At 45.3% G+C, this 20,055-nt stretch overlaps 1 protein-coding gene across 1 annotated transcript in view; it reads left to right on the top strand.

Moving 5' to 3' along the window:
- The window catches only part of ALK (ALK receptor tyrosine kinase), a 1,033,821-nt gene that overhangs the window by 937,070 nt on the left and 76,696 nt on the right, over positions 1-20,055 (top strand). Inside the window, exons 10-11 of the mRNA XM_004377648.3 lie at positions 2,731-2,825; positions 3,009-3,137. Coding sequence (XP_004377705.1) covers positions 2,731-2,825; positions 3,009-3,137 — 224 coding nt within the window. The remainder of the gene's footprint in view (positions 1-2,730; positions 2,826-3,008; positions 3,138-20,055) is intronic.

Genomic DNA, 20,055 nt, shown 5'->3' with positions numbered 1-20,055 from the left:
GGCATGGGTTCTGTCTTAGTTATCTAGTGTTTCTATAACAGAAATACCACAAGTGAGTGCTTTAAAAAAAAGGAAATTTATTTTCCCACAGTTCAGGAGGCTAGAAGTCTGAATTCAGAGCACCAGCTCTGGAGGAAGGCTCTCTCTCTGTCAGCTCTGGGGGAAGATCCTTGTCTCTTTCAGCTTCTATAGCCCCAGTATTCTTCAGTTCCTTGACAATCTTCACGTGACATCTGTCTTCCCCCAGTTGTGCTTACTTCTGTGTCTAACCTGCTCTTTTTATAACTCAGAAGTGATTAAGATTAGGACACACCCTACACTGATATGGCCTCATTAACATAACAAACCCTATTTCAAAATGGGATTACATCTACATGTATAAGAGTTAGGATTCCAACACATATTTTGGGAACACACAATTACATCCATAACAGGTTCCTTCTCTTGATGCTTTAGCATCTACACCAGAGACTGGACACACTTGTACCTGCTGTTCTACAGGTTATTCTGCATTGGCTTTCCGAAGGGTGGGAAAGGTTTTAAGAGTCTCAGAAAATCCCCCTTGACTTCAGGAAAGGGCTGGTTGATAGCCTTCCAAGAGGATGATTTTCCAGGAAGCAAGCTAACCAAAGGTATTTTCTGTTTATCTCTGTAACAATGGTGTGGGAGTGGCATCTGACCTCCTCTAACTACACAAGGAGAAAGGAGAATCGAGAGCAACAGCCCAAAGCTGACTTCTATGAGGCAGAGGTCAGACATGCCTCCTCTCTCTGCCATCTTTACCAATTCTGACACCAATCGCTCCTCCCACTGCAGTTTCTACTTCTCTGCTGAGTATGATAATTCATTGCAATGGCCACACGGAACTCACAGAGAATACTCACAATTATGGGGTTTATTAGGGAAGTAACAGATTACAGTTCAGGTTGAGGAACACTCAGGATACAGTTCTTTCATCAGGACAGCCTCTTCCCAACTGTGCCTCAGGCATACCTCTCTATGGCCCCTTGGCCTCTGCCCTGCTCAGGCAAGTGTTACAAAGCTCTTTTAGCTCTGCCAATAAATGTCCAGAGGCACCCCATTCCACCAGTAACCCTCAGCCCAAAGGCACTAGGCTTTCTCACTCCATAGACTAGCAAGTCCACTGGGTAGTCTCCTGCTGGTCTCTCCTACTGGTCCCTCCTGCTGCCGTTTCTCTGCCACTGCTTCTCGTCATCTTCTGTGTTACAGCTCTCTCTCTCTCTCCCCCTGCCTCCTGGTTCCAGGAACTTCTCAGCCCAGGGATCCTGGGTCCAAAAGACATGCTCCGTTCTTATCTCTTCTTCTTTGGTGGTGGTGAGATCCTCTCTCTCCTAGGGAATTGGCCCTCCTTTAAGCCTAGCAGAATGGCAAAACTGACAACCCCTTTGGTGGCCACAATTGCCTTATTTACACAGTCCCACCCAGTCACTTAGGTGGGAGTTATGTTACCGCAATAACACAGATTGGAGCCGCCTGCTGCAATAGCCAATTCTGAGACAGAGGTGAGGTGAGCAGCAAGAGGTTTATTATATATCGATATATAGGAGACAGAGGGGATAGATTCCTCCAGAAAACCCATCTCCCCCACTGGTGACCGGCTGAAGGTTTTTATAGGGACAGGATTATGGGTCTTAGAAGTTTGTGTTAGTTCCCCTAGGTGGTCAAGTCCCAGATGAGTTAATCTTTTCTTGGGGGTTATCTGGCGACATCCTGGTTTTCTTGTCCCAAGATGGGTCCTTTGTTCGGTTTGTCATTCTTAGGTCACTATCACTTGTTTTCCACCCTCCAAGGAGGAACATCAGTTAATCTTAAAACTTTTGTAGAGACTGGAACTGGAGGGAAAGACAAGATCATGAGGCAATGTGGTGTTAGCAATGGGGAGAAAATAACAGTGAGCTGGGCCCATGCAGCCTCTTCCAATTATAAGACAAAGGTGAGAAAGGCCACACAAAAGTGATCCATCGCACCACAATCTCATTTTAAAACCTTCCCTGGCCACCGCCCTAGGACCTGATCCTCCAAGGCTATGAAAGAAATGGAAAGAAACAACTTGTCAATGGATTTGCTGTTAACACTTTATGACGCGTTCTGCATTGGTTGCAACCATTCCCTGGGGTAATATTCAACATCATTTAATAGTTACCAACCGGTAGGCACTGCACCAACTACCCAGAGCAGATTCTGGAAAAATGCAGGAGACTTGAGATCCCTGTGTGCACATGGTAACCCTTTGGTTGCTGGATAACCAGGAAGTCCTGAGAGTACCAGGGAAGGAGCCAACCTGCCTGAAGCAATAAACAGGAGGCATCAGGGGATACAAAAGCATTTCAGTATCTTACTAACAACTTCAACCTCAACAGTGAGCACCAGCTGAATATCAAGCCTACTCATTTCCACCCACCCTGTTCATCCAAAAAGTGGAAGAGTTCTCCTCATGTTATCAGAGTGTCCTGGCCCCGGGCCCCAAACTCCAAGCTGGATTGAAGGGCCAGGTGGTGGCCATTAACATTTGGAATGATGCTTCAGAAAGGAAATTCTCTGTGTTGGAGTAGGGGGAGACATTCACTGCTCTCCTCCTGCCCTGAGATCAGGTAAGGCTGCTAACAACTAAGGCTATGAGCAGGGTAATCTGCACTCGTTCACTGGATGAAGAATCCTAAAACATGGACCCCCTGGTTTTTCCTCACACATTCCTCTCAACACATACAGGTTCTGGCTGCAGATTGTCACATGGTGGGGACAAGGATCCAGAGCCACCGTGGCCTTTGACAATATCTCCATCAGCCTGGACTGCTACCTCACCAGTAAGTTCACTCTGTCCCTTTTTGTCTCTGGCACTTTTGTCCCCCAACCCAGACTACCTGTGGCCTCATCATCCTTCCATAACCTAAGCTGAATTGTCCCTCCCACCTCCCCAGTGCTAACTCATCTCTATCCTTGAAACTGAGTCCCACCTAACTCAGACCATGGGATCTTCTCTATTCCAGTCAGTGGGGAAGACAGGATGCCACAGAACACAGCGCCCAAATCAAGAAATCTATTTGAGAGAAGCCCAAACAAGGAGATGAAACCTTGGGGAAATACACCAAGAGAGACCCCCATCTTTGACCCTACAGGTAAGGGTTCAACTCACAAGTTGGGCAAAGTAATTTCCTATTGCAAAAGGCACAAGAAATACGTGTACTGAAATTGGGTTGGGGAGCAGTGTTTGAAGATTATAACAGCAACCTTTAGTAGCAACATCACCTACACTCTTCACCACAGTAACACGGATTGGAGCAGCCTGCCACAATAGCCAATTCTGAGATGGGGTGAAGTGAGCAGCAAGAGTTTTATTATATATCAATATATAGGAGACAGAGGGGAATAGATTCCTCCAAAAGACCTGTCTCTCCCACTGGAGATCAGCTGAAGGCTTTTATAGGGATGGGATTATGGATCTTAGAAGTTTGTGTTAGTTCCCCAAGGTGATCACGTCCCAGATGAGTTAATCTTTTCTTGGGGGTTATCTGGCGACATCCTGGTTTTCTTGTCCCAAGATGGGTGCTTTGTTCGGTTTGTTATTCTTAGATCATTTTCACTTGTTTTCCACCCTCCAAGGAGGAACATCGGTTAATCTTAAACCCTTTGGAGAGACTGGGACTGGAGGGAAAGACAAGATCATGAGACAATGTGGCGGTTAGCAATGGGGAGTAATAATAGTGAGCCGGGCCTATACAGCCTCTTCTACTCTATCAGGCTCCAAGGGCAACTATTTGATTCTCATATTGCCTGTGCGAAGGGAGCCTCTGGAAGATGTACAAAGGAGCAGCTCTCCTCCATGCCTGGGGAATATCCAGGTTCTGACACAAAGGGGAGAACCAACCTGGTATGTTTTCCTCAACTCAGTTCCTTGAAAACAACTCCCCACTTACTGAACAAAAGTGAACTTTCTTGTCAGATTTCTTCTGCTTATAAAATGGTTAGGCTCAAGGCCAAGGTTTTCTGTTGCACAAAGGCTGGCTACGCCATTATGGATAAAGCCCCCAAAACTTGCAATTCAACATGTTTCCCCCAGAGCTTGACTACTCTCCAAAGCTATGCAATGCAGTATACCCCAGGCTGAAAGACTTCTCCTAGGGACTGTTGCTGCTTCTAGCACAGGCCTGTTCAGCCTCTGGCCCTAAACCATGGGCATAATTGTTCAGCCACTCTTGGTATCAGAAGGAAGTCTCTTGCAATCAGTCTCCAAACTTGGTATGATGTTCCTCATGGTTATTAGGTCTGGAGCTGTGAGCCTAGCCCCAGAGATGTGGGTGCAGACCACCCAGGCCCCACACCAGCAAGGTAAGTTTTATCACCAGATAGGAGTTGGTGTTTGGCGGGTGGAACTTCTTCAGACATGAGTAACCTGGAGAAGCAGGGGTGCAGCACACAGTTCACCCACTAACAAAGGTAACTCTGTATTAAAATAACAGCAGGTGAACGATAAATCTCAAATTCCTTCTTATAGATGTGAAACCCTTGTTCAGTGTGTTAAAAAATATATATGTATATGTGTGTGTATATATACACAATGCATGAGTGTATGTATACATATGTATATACACTCATGCACCATATAACGTTCGTTTGGGCAATGCCTGACTGCATGTATGTCTGTGGTCCCATAAGGTTATAATAGAGTTCAGAAATCCCCATCGGAGAACGAGACGTATCAGATTTAGGTATGTCACACTCAACAATCACAACAATCCTCAAAAACAAAAAATTCTCCAAGCTGTTAAGTGATCAGCTCCTCTGAAAGCTACAAGGCTAATGAAAATGTGAGAGGGACCTATATCAGATATGGAGAAATTGCTAATGGTGTGGATTGAGGACCAAACAGAAAAGCGAATCCCTCTCAGCACATTGACAATCACTGCTAAGGCACAAAGCTTGTTCGAGATGCTTAAAGAAAAAGCAGGACCAGACTACAGTATCAAGTTTAGTGCTAACTCTGGGTGGTTCAAGCGTTTCAAACAACATTTTTCGCTGTATAACGTGAAAGTGAGTGGCGAGTCTGCGAGTGCTGATGTGAAGGCAGCAGAAGAATTTGTTGAAAACTTAGATAAACTAATTGTAGAGGGAGGTTATTTGCCCCAGGAAATTTTTAATATGAATGAAGCCTCCTTATATTCTGGAAGCAAATGCCTGAGAGGGCCTTCGACCATAATGTGGTGTTTGCCCAACGTGCAAATCACATAATGTCCTATTTCACAGAACATATTGTGGACATAAGCAACTCATGGCTGTCACATGTGGCTTAATGTCCACAATACACTCTGTGAAACAGGACGTTATGTGATTTGGACGTTGTGCAAACACCATACTATATACTTAGCAAAAGTATATAAGATACCTTTCATTTCACTTCCAAATGGATACTTCTCCTTTGCCTCTTACTGCTGCTATCACTAGTGCTGGTTTTGCTGCATTTGGAGGCCATGATGCACTTTACGGTAATATTTTCAAAAGAAAGTTAAACAGAGATAATGCTACAACACTCAAAAGACACGTGATACACGAGATTGGATGCTGCTGCCTACAAGTCAAAACATACACTGTTTATATGATAAACTTTTTATTTGTGAGTAGAGAACATTCACATTAAAACAATGATCGAAAGTACAGTATAGTACATACATAAGCCAGTAGCATAGGAATTTATTATGACTATCAAGACATATGTTATAGGTTATATATGTACTGTACCATTATACACCTGGCAGCTCCATCACTTCATATACGAGAGACATGAGATACATGTGTTGTGCGTGGGAAGCTGTTGCCTTCGCTATGTCCAGTTATGTCTGCTATGTCCGGTTCTCTGATCTTGATTTCTGCCGCAGTGGTTAAGAGCTCGGCTGCTAACCAAAACGTCGGCAGTTTGAATCCATCAGCCACTCCTTGGAAACCCTATGGGGCAGTTCTACTCTGTCCTATAGGGTTGCTATGAGTCGGAATTCACTCGACAGCAACAGGTTTGGTTTGGTTTCTTTTATTATAATCTTATGGGACCACAAACATCGGGCATTGCCCAAATGGATGTTACGCAGTCCATGACTGTATTCTGACGAAGTTAATTTTACAGAGTTTATTTGGTTTCAAAAGAAAAATGTTCATGAACTGGCAGCACAGCCTTGGTGAGACATGCTCTGCTGGGCAGAGAGAAACTAGGAGCTTTTATGAGAGATAAAAGACAGAGACAGCGAAAGAAAACAAAACAAACCATTTTCACATATTTTGACATACCATCAGGTCATGTAAGAGCAGGATGTACAGAATGCCCAGTTAAATTTGTCTATTAAAAAAGGGTTTGTTTAATGTCTGAACTAAAACTCCTGAGCAAGCGGACAAAAATGGTTGTGCATACCAAATGAGGTCAAAGGAGATAGAAATTTTCAGAAGGGGGAGCAGGGGACCAGTTGAAATCATCTAAGCCTCTTTATCTCTTTTAAAGAGGCTTTTTTTAATTTAACTTTTTTTTTTTTTTGCCATTGTCGAGAATATACACTGCAGAACATACACCAATACAACAATTTCTGCAGGTACATTTCCGTGACACTGATTATATTTTTCAAGTTGTGCAACCATTCTCACCCTCCTTTTCCATATAGTTCCTCCCCTATTAACATAAACTCATAGCCCCCTAAGTTTATTTTCTAATCTTTCGAGTCACTGTTGTCAATTTGATCCCATATAGATAGTTCTTAAAAGAGTACAATGCTCAAGGCAGACATTCTTTACTAAATTAAGCTATTGTTTGTTTTAAAGTAGTCTTTGGGGGATATTTTAGTTTAAGGCTTAAAGATTATCTCAGGACAATAGTTTGGGGCTTCATCCAGCCAAAAGAGCCTTTTTAACTCCAGCATGTCTGGAGAATAAAATGCAAATTCAGTAAGTGCAAAGTACAAAAAAAAAGTAGAGGCTTATTGCTTTGTCACTAAATTCATTCATTGGCTCTCTATGACTCAATGGCTCAAATAACTAAATACTAGCTTTGCTTTGTCTTTATAGAAATTGTTTCCCTTCTCTCCCCTAAAAGCTGCCCCAGGACTAATTCTCACCCCTTTCCCGAGTCCTGCCTGATCTCACTGAGCTGCCAAACCCGGCGGAAGGGTTAGCTGCTTTCCCATCACGCCTTTCCTTTCCTCTCTTCTTGTCTTACTAGAACTCCTTCTCATTTTCCACACGAAGGGGAACCTGGCCTACAAAACTGCAAGCTCTATTTCCCCACTCTGCCTCGTGGTTAATAAAACGCGTAACATGAGGGAGGCAGCGTATAACTCATTCATTCAACCCCCCTTGCCAGCACCGATCCCAATGATTCACCTCCATCTACTTCCTGGCCCTTGGTCAACTGCTACTTCCCTCTGATAAATTCAGGAAAGAAGCCAGACTTCTCTTTCCATGTAAACTTGCTCAGCAAACATCCCCGCAAACCCCCATCCACCCAGATCTAACCACCACCAGAGATTACATAGCAGGGACTCCAGAAACACTTATTGATTGACTGGTGGATGGCTTGGTGCTTGAGCTCAGTTCTCAGATGTCAGCTGCTGGCTCCCCTGCAGCCAGCAGTTAGGAAACAGCCATCCACCCTGCCACCCTCGCTGGTTTATTACCACATAACTCCCACTGTCCCTAAAAGGCTAATCAATATGGGCCTGCCCAGTAGCCACTCAGACTAATGAAATCACGTGGCGCCTCAAAAGCAGTGATAACTCTCCCACCACCACCACCAAATAAAATTACAAACCAGCGGCTGCCTGAGAAGCTGGAGATGACAAAGGCTGGGACCCAAGCCTCCTCCACTGAGTAAATTTATCCCCCAATCCCTGACCCCATAGCAGGAATGACAGGCAAGTGGCTACCTGTCAAGCCAAGTGGCTATGAGTTCTGTCTCCAGACCTCCTTCCGAGTGACTACAACTCAAGAAGAAGAGGAAATTGAGCCAAATACATCACCAGGCAGCCTTGGAAGCTGCACCAGTTACCTGAAGCTCCCAGGGAAAACTTTAGGGCACTGAACAAAAGCTACTACTTTCCCAGGAACCTGCTGCCATATCAGGGAGTAGCTTAGGTGGAGTGGGGGGTAAGCTGAGTCAGGCTCCCAACCAACCTTCTCCTGCTTGTGTTTTGGTAGCAGGAAGCATCTGCCCACATCATGACTCCGATCTACCAGTCCTACCTTGCTGCATGCCCCCAGGAGTATGGGGGTGGGGGAGCTGTGGTCATCGGGAAGATGTACAGGGGGAGCAGGGCCTCTTCCACCTGCCACACACAGGACAACATCCTCTGATGGCACATGGCCAGGACTCAGCCTCATGACCAGGGCCCTGCCTAGCCCATCTTCCTGGCTTTAATGCAGGCCCACACACAGCTTTACTCACTTCTTCTGAGGCTGGCTCTACACTCAGCCAAGAGATTCTGAGCAGAACAAGAGCCAGTTCAGGGGCTCACAGAATCACAGAGTAGAAGCGAAGAGCAAGTAGACAAGTAATTAATGTAGTGCAAGGTGCCTGCAGCAAGAGAAGAACCGTACGGAGGAGGGGTCTTGGAGAAGGTTTGGTCCAGTAGGATTCATGAAAATAGTGGAGACCGGGACACCCCCACTCAGTAATAATCACCTAGCAAACATGTGCCAGGCATGGTGCTTGGGGTGTGGCTACAAAAGGGTGACCCGATATTCGCTGTTCTGGAGTTTCTGGTGCAGGAGAGGAGAGAGGCCGTGAACAGGCAGGTCATGGTCTACAACGTCAAGCTTAATCCAAGCTCCTTCTACCTCAGAGGGCCCCTCTGGAGAAGGAGCGAGCATGCCTGACCCTGGGTTAGGGAGTTTCATACCTCAGCTCATTTAGTCCTCACACTGGCCCAGGATAGAGGCTGTTATTACCATCTTGTTGTTGTTGTTGCATGCTGTCGATTCCAACTCACAGCAACCCCATGCGACAGAGTAGAACTGTTCCATAACGTATTCTTGGCTGTAATCTTTACAGAAGTAAATTTCCAGATCTTTCTTCTGCAGAGCTGCTGGTGGGGTTAAACAGCCAACCTTTTGGTTAGCAGCAGAATGTTTAACCATTATACCCCCAGGGCCCCTTATTATGGATGAGGAAAATAGTACAGAGGAATTTAAGTGTCATACAGCTGGTAGGGAGTGGGGCCAGGATGTGAACCTGAAGTCCACATTCTTTCAACCCACAAAGCTACTTCTCAGCAGTGGTTTGGTGGTCGAACTCTCACCTTCTGTGCTGGAGACCCCAGTTAGATGCCTGGCCAATACCCTCATGCACAGCCACTACCCATCTATCAGTGGAGGCATGCGTGTTGCTGTGATGCCGAACAGGTTTCAGCAGAGCTTCTAGACTAAGACAGACTAGGAAGAAAGGCTTGGTGATCTACTTTCAAAAATCAGCCAACGCGAACCCTATGGATCACAATGGTCCATCTCACTGTGCACGGGCTTGCCAGGAGTCAAGGGCCCACTTGATGGCAGTCAACAACAACAATAAGCTATTTCTATGTATCAAAGTCTCCAATCAGAGATAAACTCTAAAAACGGAAAAGAAGGAGGAAAGGAGACCCAGACAAGAGCCCCATACATGAGCAGTGAACAAGTCAGCTCTCAGCCCCTAACAAAGTATGGAGGAGACAAGATATGAAGATTTTCTTTCCAAAGTTCAGTGCTGTCAGTTACTGCTGGGCTAAACAGGGTGGCTGGTGGCATTTCACCTCTCCCCCAGGCAGGCAGTGGAGCAACTCTTAGAAGCACAAAGGCCAAATCAGGTTTTTGAAAGCGATTACTCAGAAACCAAAAAACCAAACCCACTGCTGTCGAGTCGATTCTGACTCATAGCGACCCTATGGTACTGAGTAGAATTGCCCCATAGGGTTTCCAAAGCTGTAAATGTCTACAAAAGCAGACTGCCACATCTTTCTCCTGCGGAACAGCTGGTGGTTTTGAACCACCGACCTTTTGGTTAGCAGTTGAGCAGTTTAACCACTGAGCCACAGGGCAATAAAGCTTCCAAATTCCCTAAGCTCTTCTTACCTCCTCCCCTCTGAGGAGCATTCGGCCTGCCCACTGGATCTGGGGGACCCATGGAGCAGAATTCAGCCACTGGAGCATCCAGGCAGGGAAAAGCCTGTCCAGGTGCTTCCCGCAGTATTTCTTAGAAGCTTCTGAGTCACTTTATTTAGCTAATCAGATGAAGAAGCTGAAAGAGAAAATGAGGCATGTATTAAGTCCAAGGAAATTACATCTGTCAGTTTTGCACATACAATCACACGACCCAAATGGTCAGGATAATACAATCATGGGCTGCAGAGCTGGGTCTTTCTGTCTCTGGTGGTAATGATTGTTAGGGTTGAGGAGGTGCATGGAAGATCCACCACTCTCACTCTCTAAAAGTTAAGGTGAGCACAGGCAGGACGTCCAGGGTCCCTACCCTTCCTTCCTTCTCCTGGATGGTCAGATGTGGTGTACCAGCTGACTCACAGGATCCCATGTGTGTCAGAGTAGAACTGAGCTCCATACGGTTTTCAATGCTGATTTTTTTGGAAGGAGATTTCCAGGCCTTTCTTCTGAGGTACTTATGGGTGGACTTAAACCTCCAACCTTTCGGTCAACAGCTGAGCATGTTAACAGTTTACACCACCCAGGCACTAGTGTATCAGCTCAGTTAACATGAGGCCCAGCCAAACACTGGGGCCAAACCCACAGGTAATGGCAACTTACAGAGCCCTAACATCAAAGTACAGCTTTACTACTAAGTTGTTTGGTGACCAGTTGGTTTTTCTGAATATATGTTTTTCACCAAAGAGGGGGAAAAGGCAATTAAAAACATGGAGACTCCTGAAAAGAAGAGCAGACTGGGCGTCAGCACACCTGGGTCTGGCCCTGGCACCATACGAACGAGCCGTGGTCCCGGTGGTCCCTGCGGTCCAGCTGTACACCCCTCTCATCCCCTGGATTGACAGCTGGGGCCTGACAGCAAACCTCCGGGGACACAGCTGCCACAAAAGAGGCTAATATGGGCACACACAAGAGCGAAAAAGATGTTCATTTTTAAGTTTCCGGGTTTGAAGTAAACAGTTTCAAGCCCCTCCCCAGCCCCAACCCCAGCCCCATGATTCTAAGGGCTGAAGGGAGATGGCAGAAGGGAGAAGTAACTTCATTTGGCCCGTCTCTCCAATTAACCCGTGGCACTGCTAATGTGCCCAGAAGTACGGGTGACAGACTGCCCATTTCTACACATGCTCCTATAATTCAAGAACAGATGCCAATTCCAGTGAGAAAGTTTTATGTGTTTCATATAAATTGATTGGGTCTATTTCTGCTAAATGCATTATCCATTCACCACAGAACAACTATTAGAGTTAATAGAATTTGTAGCCAGAGCCATTATGTTCCAAGCATGCCCTTCTGGGGATGACGGCATTGTTGGAAGGCAGGCTTCCCAGGGCAGGCTGCCCTCGCGGCCCTCGCTCAGAACTTGTCTCCTAATTCCAGACCTTTGTTTCCCTCTGAGTCTGCTGCACTCAGACCCTGCAGGCCTCCTTCAAGCCCTCTTCAGTGGCACACCCCAATAGTGAAGACCCCCTCCCTTTGGATTCACCCAGTTCCTACATCAATCAATCAATCAACGTATTCTAAACCAACAAATCCTGTCGCCTATCACCTGTTGGCATTGCTGACAGTCCTAAGCCAGGTCGGGGTTAGGAGGAAGCCAGGACCCTGTCTCTAGCCACAGCTGTTCATTGCATTACAGTGTTGGAGGCAGGAGACCAGAGGTGGGGGGGCCAGGAAGCAGGTCAGCCTGAAGGGGCTCCACCCAGGGAGCCCCACTGAGTCTGAAGGGAGGGAGCCTCATATTAGAGTCAGAGTTGGGGTTAGCTGTATCTTTTTAACAGCTTTCCCCGGAAATGCTCAATGACTAGATTGACAAGGCTGATTAAAAGTGTAGATTCCAAAAATCAACATCTAAAAAGAAAGACTTCTATGGACACATAGGGTTGCCATGAATAGGAATTGACTCCATGGCAAAGGGTTAGGTTTTTGGTTACGGACCCACCCGTGGACAGAGTAAAGCATGTTTGTCCCTGAAAAGAAAAAAAAAAGGTAGACTTCTGGGCCCTGAACACCTGTGGGATCTGAATGTCTAGGAATGGGAGGTCAAAATCGGCAGTTTTAACAAGCCCTCCAGGAGAGTCTGAGTCACGACCAAGTGTAGGAACGCTGACTGCAGCCCAAGTCCTCATTACGCATGAGGAGCCCGAGTCTTGGGATGGTGAACAGGTGAAGAGATCCCCATTACTCAGAGTCACACCGGCAAGACAGCGCTCAGTCTTTCCTCGTCATTCTTTTAACTGTCCATCTCTCATTAACATTCCATCTCTCATTAACACTCTGTCTCTCAGACAACAAAGGGCTTTGCCTTCCATTGCTTCCTCTTTACAGAGCAGTAAACACCACCACTGATTGAGCATTGCTGTGTGCCAGGAACTGTGCTGAGTTCTTTTCCGTGCATTATCTCATTTGTTGATATTATGGTTTAGTTCTCCTTTTACGGATGAGGAAATGTGGCCCAGAGAGGTTAAATAACTTGCTCTAAGTTACTTATCTTGTTTAACAGGCTAAGATATGTATTTCTTTAAAACTGTGTAGAAAACTAAATTTCTAAGCCAGATAAAATTTGGAAGGAAGTGGACAAAGTTGAGATAAACAAACCTTAAAGGGATCCCATCATTGAACAGGTCTTCTAAAGAATATCTCTTCTCTGAAAAGCCCTCTTTCTCGTGTCAGATTTTGCTTAAACAGAGCACATCTGCATCTTCTCCCACATTCCCGACAGTGCACTAGGCACGCACTTACACCCACACGCACGTAAGGAAGCAGATAATCGCAGCTAACTGGTGTTCCTGCACACATCCGGCCTTCTTGGTGCTCGTGGAAGGCACTTCTGTCAGCACGTGTTCAACTCGGGGGAGCAACTCTTTAAGGGGTGGCAGACGTGGTGCCACAGATCTACTCTCTGAAACCAGCTTGGGCACTGGCCATTTCCCTGCTCTGCCAGTCTGCTGTTTAACCATGTGCTGTGTTCTCTCTTACTAATTTTAAACTGTCACCTATTTATAGTCACACACTAGAGATGACACAGGAAGCTCAGCCCTAACAAGGCTCATGGGCCCAGTCACTGAGGCGGGTTCAGCGCCCTCCCAATTAGATGCCACTGTTCATTTGGGTGTGTCTCCCTTCCCTGGGCACTGGTACAGCTGTTTTCAGGAGAGAGGCGGCGTGGAACTAACTCATGATTCATGATCCCCATTACTCGCATTAACAAGTGGCTTCCAGGGGAAGAGGCTTCGCAGGCTGGAGAGCCAGTCAGCATCCCCAGGACATGGCCAACACTGAGAACCAGGGGCAGGTTGGTGGCATAGGGAAGGAAAGCTTCCCCAGGGACCTGGTAATGGTGCCGGGGCAGAACTGAAGGCTGAGTCAGAGGCCCCATGCACTGTGAATGTGGCAGAGTGCCCACCAGCATTGGAGTGTCTCCAGAATATGGCCCACCATTTGTAGGTCACCTCCTTTCATTTGTACATGGGTCTACCAGTACTAAGCACGTTCAGTACCTCTCATTTGATTCTTACAGACACCTGAAGATAGGCATTGCTATCAGGAAGCAATCTAGCCTAGTTTTTAAGAGCACAGAGTACTGTGTTCAAACCCTAGCTATGCCACTTGCCTAAGCACCCCCCTTAATCTTTCTGTGCTTTCCTTTCCCCACATCAAAAAATGGTGCTTATATGAGTAGTACTTGTGTTATAGTTCTGCAGAGAAACAGAACCAATGGGGAATACACACACACACACACACACACACACAAACAAAAACACACACGGAGAAAGAGAGAGATTTTGAGGAATTTGCTCATGTGATTGTGGGGGCTAGCAAATCCAAAATCCATAGGTCAGGCGGAAGGCTGGAAATTCAGGCAGGATTTCTATGCTGCAGTCTTGAAGCAGAATTCCTTCCCCCATTAAGAAACTTCAGATTTTGTTCTTAAGGCCTTCAAATGATTGGATGAGGCCCACCCACGTTATTGAGGGTAATCTTTACTTAGAGTCAACTGATTGTGCATGTTAACCACATCTACAAAATACCTTCACAGCAACATGTAGACTACTGTTTGTCCAAACAACTGGGCACCATGGCCTAGCCAAGTTGACACATGAAATCAACTCACACAGTACTTACACCTCCTAGGGTTGATGTGAGGATCACATGAGCTACTATGTGTCACGGGCTTAGAGCCTGACACATAGTGAGTTATGTGAGTCACCATTAGCTTCTTCATTGTAGGCCTGAAGAGACTGAGGGTCAGAAAAGGTATGCGACTTGCCCTCCCAATCAGCTGCAGGGCCAGGATTCAAACTTAAGCTGGCTCACTCCCAAGTCTTCCCCACTCTAAGCCCATGCCCACTATTAGGAATGATCCCAAATACCACCCACCCGCTGACCAGCATGATGCACCCAAATTGGCCAGTTTTCTCTTTCTACACAGGAGATTCAACTGTGTTCAATACAGAAAGCACCCCGGCTTACTAGTTCATGTTTTTACAGTTCCCTGAATCCTAATCCCAGAAAAAAAAAAGTATAGTGTTGAATTCAATTTAACAAGCATTGATTGGGTGCCTACTGGTGGCACAGTGGTTAAGAGCTCAGGCTGCTAACCAAAAGGTTGGCAGTTTGAATCCACCAGCTGCTCCTTGGAAACCCTATGAGGCAGTGCTACTCTGTCCTGTAGGGTCGCTATGAATCAGAATTGACTTGACAGCAACGGGTTTTTTTTTTTTTTTTTTTTTTGTTACTCTGTGTTCAGGGGTCCCTGGGTGACACGGTTTATGCTCAGCTACTAACTGAAAGAAAACCCTATGGAGCTGAGTTCTACTCCGTAACACATGGGCTTACCATGGGGCAGACTGACTCGGCGGCAGTGGGTTTGGTTTTTTGGTTTGGTTTACTCTGTGCCAAGCCCTGTGCTGGGTGCCTTGGGGCATTTGTCTGTGATGAGACAACGTACTGTTCTCAAAAAATGCAACTCCCAGAGCTGTGTCCACATAAACCCCTGACATGAAGCCAGTATTATCCCAGCAAGACAGACTCTGGTTCCCTCTTCAGTTTCCAATTCTGATCACATCTGAAATTAGGGCAGGCCCTCCCACTCCAAGGCTCTGAGTTTACCCTACCCAGGATGGTGAGAACATCTCCACATCTGTTGCAAATGATTCTGAACCTAGTATCATTTTCCAAAAAGCAACTGCGAGAAAGCAAGGAATCAATACCCTTACTTCAGAACTCCCTGACCCTGGCCCCTACTCAAGAAATAAATAAACAGCTGAAATGCTAACTCTAGATCACAAAAGGAGGTTGCCTCTGCTTGCCCCACCCCTGCCAAGAGGAAAAGGAACAAGAGGTAGAACCCCTTAGCTATGACTGGCTCAAGGAGGGAGGGCACAGGCCAGAACTCAGGCCAGCCAGTAGCTTCCATGCTGGGTGCTTATACAAAAGATAGGGAGGCCAAATCAAGTACTGGCTGCTGGGCAGGGAAATTTGGCTGGCTTTTGGGTTTTGACTGGATTTTGGATTCTAGTATTAGTTATCTATTTCTGTGTGACAAATTACCACAAATATAGTGGCTTAGAACAACACGCATATACTATCTCAGTTTCTAAGGATCGGGAAATTGAGTATGACTTAGTTGGACCCTCTGCTTCATGGGCTGGGGGCTCATCTGAAAACTCCACTGGAGAAGGAGTGACTACGAAGCTCACAATGTTGTTGGCTGGAGCTCCATTGGACTGAGAGTCTCAGTTCCTAACTGGCTGGAGACCACCCTTAGTTCCTTGCCATGTGGGCCCCTACACCAGGGCAGCTCACTTATCAAAGTCAGTGAGAGAAATAGAGAGAGTCCGCTAGCAAGATGGAAGTCACAATCTCATGCAACACAATTATAAAAGTAACACCCTATCACCTTTGCCATTTTCTATTGGTTAGAAGCAAGTCACAGGTCTCACCCACACTCAAGGGGAGGGGATTACACAAGGGCATGAATGCCGGAAAGTAGAGATCATCGGGGGCCATCTCAGAGCCTACCTGCTACAATGGCTTTTGTGTGCCAGAGATCAACCAATCATGAGGAAGCTCAAAGAGTTCACTGGAGATTGCAATGGGCAGAATCCCTGGAAGCAATCTCAAGCCTATTTATTCAACATTCCATGGATGCTTAAATAGTCACAAAGCACCTACTCAGTGCAAGGCAATAACAAGATGGTAAGTGGATCAGCAGGAGTCCCTGCTAAATGAAAGTTTAGAGGTTCAAATCCACCCAGAGGTGCATTGGAAGAAAGGCCTGGCAATCTACTTCCTATAAATTAGCCATTTTAAATCCTGTGGAGCACAGTTCTGCTCTGACATACATGGGATTGCCGTGAGTCAGCAATGACTCAACACCAACTGTTTGGTGTTTTTTTTTTTTCTTCTTTCAAGTGGATCAACAAAGAGTCCTAGAGACCAAAGTTCTAGCTGTGAGATTTCAGGAAAGTCAATATTCTGGGCCATCCACAAAATAGGGATAGTAATTACCTGCCACACTTCTTTCTCAGAGTGGGCTATTACAGTGAGCAAATGAGATCATTTCCTAGAACAGACTTTGAAAAGTACAAAACAATATGCTAACGTAAAATGTTGTGATGTTGTCATTAACATTATTATTAGAACCTATAACCAAAAATATTAGACCAATTCACTCATCCTTCATACCGTTGCCTTCTGTAAATATTCAGTGTAGATACAATCCACCTCCTCCCCATCCAGTGTGTGGTAGGCTCTTTTGTGTATACACACAGGAGTGTGCATTCTGAGTATATTTTTCTCAAAGTTTTTGGAAAAGTGCCAATAAATTCCAGCTCTGGCCTTTTAAATCTAGACTTAAAATTTAAAAAAAAGCCAGGGAGATTTGGCACTTGGGGCCCTCTCTTTCAATCCATTCTCCAGACCAATCGATCATCAGTTTGTAGGTGAAAACCTCAAACCCCAAATGGGGAAAATAAATGACTTGTGTGGTGACATAGAGGATTTCCCCAAAAGGACCTATTCCTCTATATCAATTGAAAGGGGGTCACTTTAGTCTTTTAAAGCTCATCAGTATCTCAGAAATAATGGAAACTCTAGAACTTTCTCCAGGAAAATTTTGTCACACAGTTCCCAGGTGATTGGATCTGAGAGGCCTAGTTTGTTTTTTAAAGTGAACAATGATAATGGCTTCATAATAAACTGAGATCAAATGTTTATTCATTTACTTGCTATTATTTTTTCATTAAGTGACTGGCAGATGTAACGATCATCTTCCAGGATTAATGCTAACAAGAAGGAAATAAGGCATAGCCTGGAGTTGTTAGGCAGCCTGAGACTCAGACAGACTCCCCAGACCTCAGAACAGCTCCCTGGGAAAGAGGACTATTTCTTTTCCCTAGGCCAGATTTATGATTTCAGTCCTAAGTAGTCCATTCAGTCTGCCAATTGATCAGTTCCATGAAGTGTTTGTGTCAGGTCAGTGGAGTGTCCAGACTACTAAGGAGCTGTTGCTGTGTGTCGAGTCGATTCTGACTCATAGCGACCCTTTAGGACAGAGTAGGACTGCCCCATGGGGTTTTCTACGATGTAATATCTAAGGAAGCAGACTGCCACGTCTTTCTCCAGCGGAGCAGCTCGTGGGTTCAGACCTCCGATCTTTCTTTTAGTAGCCGAACGCTTAACCACTGCACCACCAGGGCTCCTAGCTCAGGAGTCAGACTCAGCATTTTCTTAAAGACTGCAGGGCTCCCTGCATTTCAGTTACGTGTGTGCATGCACACCTGTGTATGTGTTAATGTGTGCATTCATGTGAGTGTGTGTGCAAGAGTGAGTGTGAGAATGTGTGTGTCAGCTCCTCGGGAGCCTACCCACCTTCCGCTGTGTAGTCATTTCGTAAGAGACAAAATATCTACCAACAAAATGTCTATTTATACTACCAGAACTCCTCTGGTTAACCCATCCTATATTGCCCTAATGGCATCCATGGATGGTGCAAACAATTAATGTGTTCAGCTGCTAACAGAAAGTTTGGCCATTGGAGTCTACCCAGAGGTGCCTCAGAAGAAAGGCCTGGCATTCTACTTCCAAAAAAGCAGCCACTGAAAACCCTATGCAGGGTAGTTCTACTCTGACACACATGGGGTCACCTTAAGTAGAAGTCAAATCCATGGCAACTGACTACTGGTTATATTGCTCTAACACATAACTACAGGAAGTCCAAAGGGCCAAAAATGCTCCCATAGAACCACATACATTAACCCCAATATGCATGACCTACCCCTTCTGGCCACTCAAGTGGGTTTGGGGCTGGTATTTGGCCTACTTTTTCCTTGTTTTTCTATTTTGTTTTGTTATTTATTTTCATTTAACAAAGATCTATTAACTGCCTCCTATGTGACCAGCACAGTTTTAGGCACTGGAGATAAAGCAGTGAATAAAATAGGCCAAGCCCCACTCTCATAGAGTTTACACCCTAATGAGGGGGACAGGCAATAAACAAGTGGACGCTAATATAATTTCAAATAGTGATGTTAAAGGGATAGCTGTGACAGTGGCAGAATATGGGTGGTGTGGGTATATGTGCCATTTTAGATAGGGGTGTTGAGGAAGAAAACTTTGGGTTCCTTCGAGTGTGAGTCAGAGTAGAACCAGGAAAATACTATTTCTTACTATCGTTAAGATCCTACCTTTTACTCCTGCTTAGTTGTGCTCATGCAGAACCTGTACATAGACCAAGAAGCAGTCGTTCAAACAGAACAAGGCGATACGTCATGCTTTAAAGTCGGGAAAGGTTTGTGTCTTTGTGTCAAGGATGTATCCTTTCACCACACTTATTCAATCTCTGTGATGAGCAAATAATCCGAGAAGCTGGACTTTACGAAGAAGAAAGCCGCATCAGGATTGGAGGAATACTCATTAACAACCTGCAATTACAGATGACACAATCTTGCTTGCTGAAAGTGAAGAGGACTTGAACCACTTACTGATGAAGATCAAAGACTACAGCGTTCAGTATAGATTACACCTCAACATAAAGAAAACAAAAATCATCACAACTGGACCAATAAGCAAGATCATGATAAGCAGAGAAAAGATTGAAGTTGTCAAGGATTTCATTTTACTTCAATCCACAATCAATACCAATGGAAGCAGCAGTCAAGAAATCGAAGAACATATTGCATTGGGCAAATCTGCTGCAAAAGACCTCTTTAAAGTGTTAAAAAGCAAAGATACTGCTTTGAGGACAAGGTGTGCCTGACCCAAGCCATGGTATTTTCAATTGCTTCATATGCATATGAAAGGTGGACATTGAATAAAGAAGACAGAAGAAGAATTGATGCCTTTGAAATATGGCGTTGCCAAAAAATCTTGAATATACCATGGACTGCCAGAAGAATGAACAAGTCTGTCTTGGAAGAAGTACAGCCAGCGTGCTCCTTACAAACAAGAATGGTGAGACTTTGTCTCATGTACTTTGAACATGTTATCAGGAGGGACAAGTCGCTGGAGAAGAATTCGTGCTTGGTAAGGTAGAGGGTCAGGAAAAAAAAGAGGAAGACCTTCAACGAGATAGATTGACATAGTGGCTGCAACAATGGACTCAAACGTAGGGACAATTGTGAGGATGACACAGGACTGGGCAGTGTTTCCTCCTGTTGTTCATAGGTCACTATGAGCCAGAATAGACTCAATGGCAAATTGAGAACCCAGATGTAAATCCATCCACCTATGGTCACCTGATCTTCGACAAGGGCCCAAAGGCCATCAAATGGGGAAAAGACAGTCTTTTTAACAAATGGTGCCGGCAAAACTGGATATCCATCTGAAAAAAAATGAAACAGGACCCATACCTCACACCGTATACAAAAACTACTT

The sequence above is a fragment of the Trichechus manatus genome, unplaced genomic scaffold (genome assembly GCF_000243295.1).
Source record: "Trichechus manatus latirostris isolate Lorelei unplaced genomic scaffold, TriManLat1.0 scaffold00052, whole genome shotgun sequence".
NCBI classification, from domain to species: Eukaryota; Metazoa; Chordata; class Mammalia; order Sirenia; family Trichechidae; genus Trichechus; species Trichechus manatus.
Note: the sequence above shows the minus strand (reverse complement) of the source record. Positions and strands in the feature narration are given on the sequence as shown.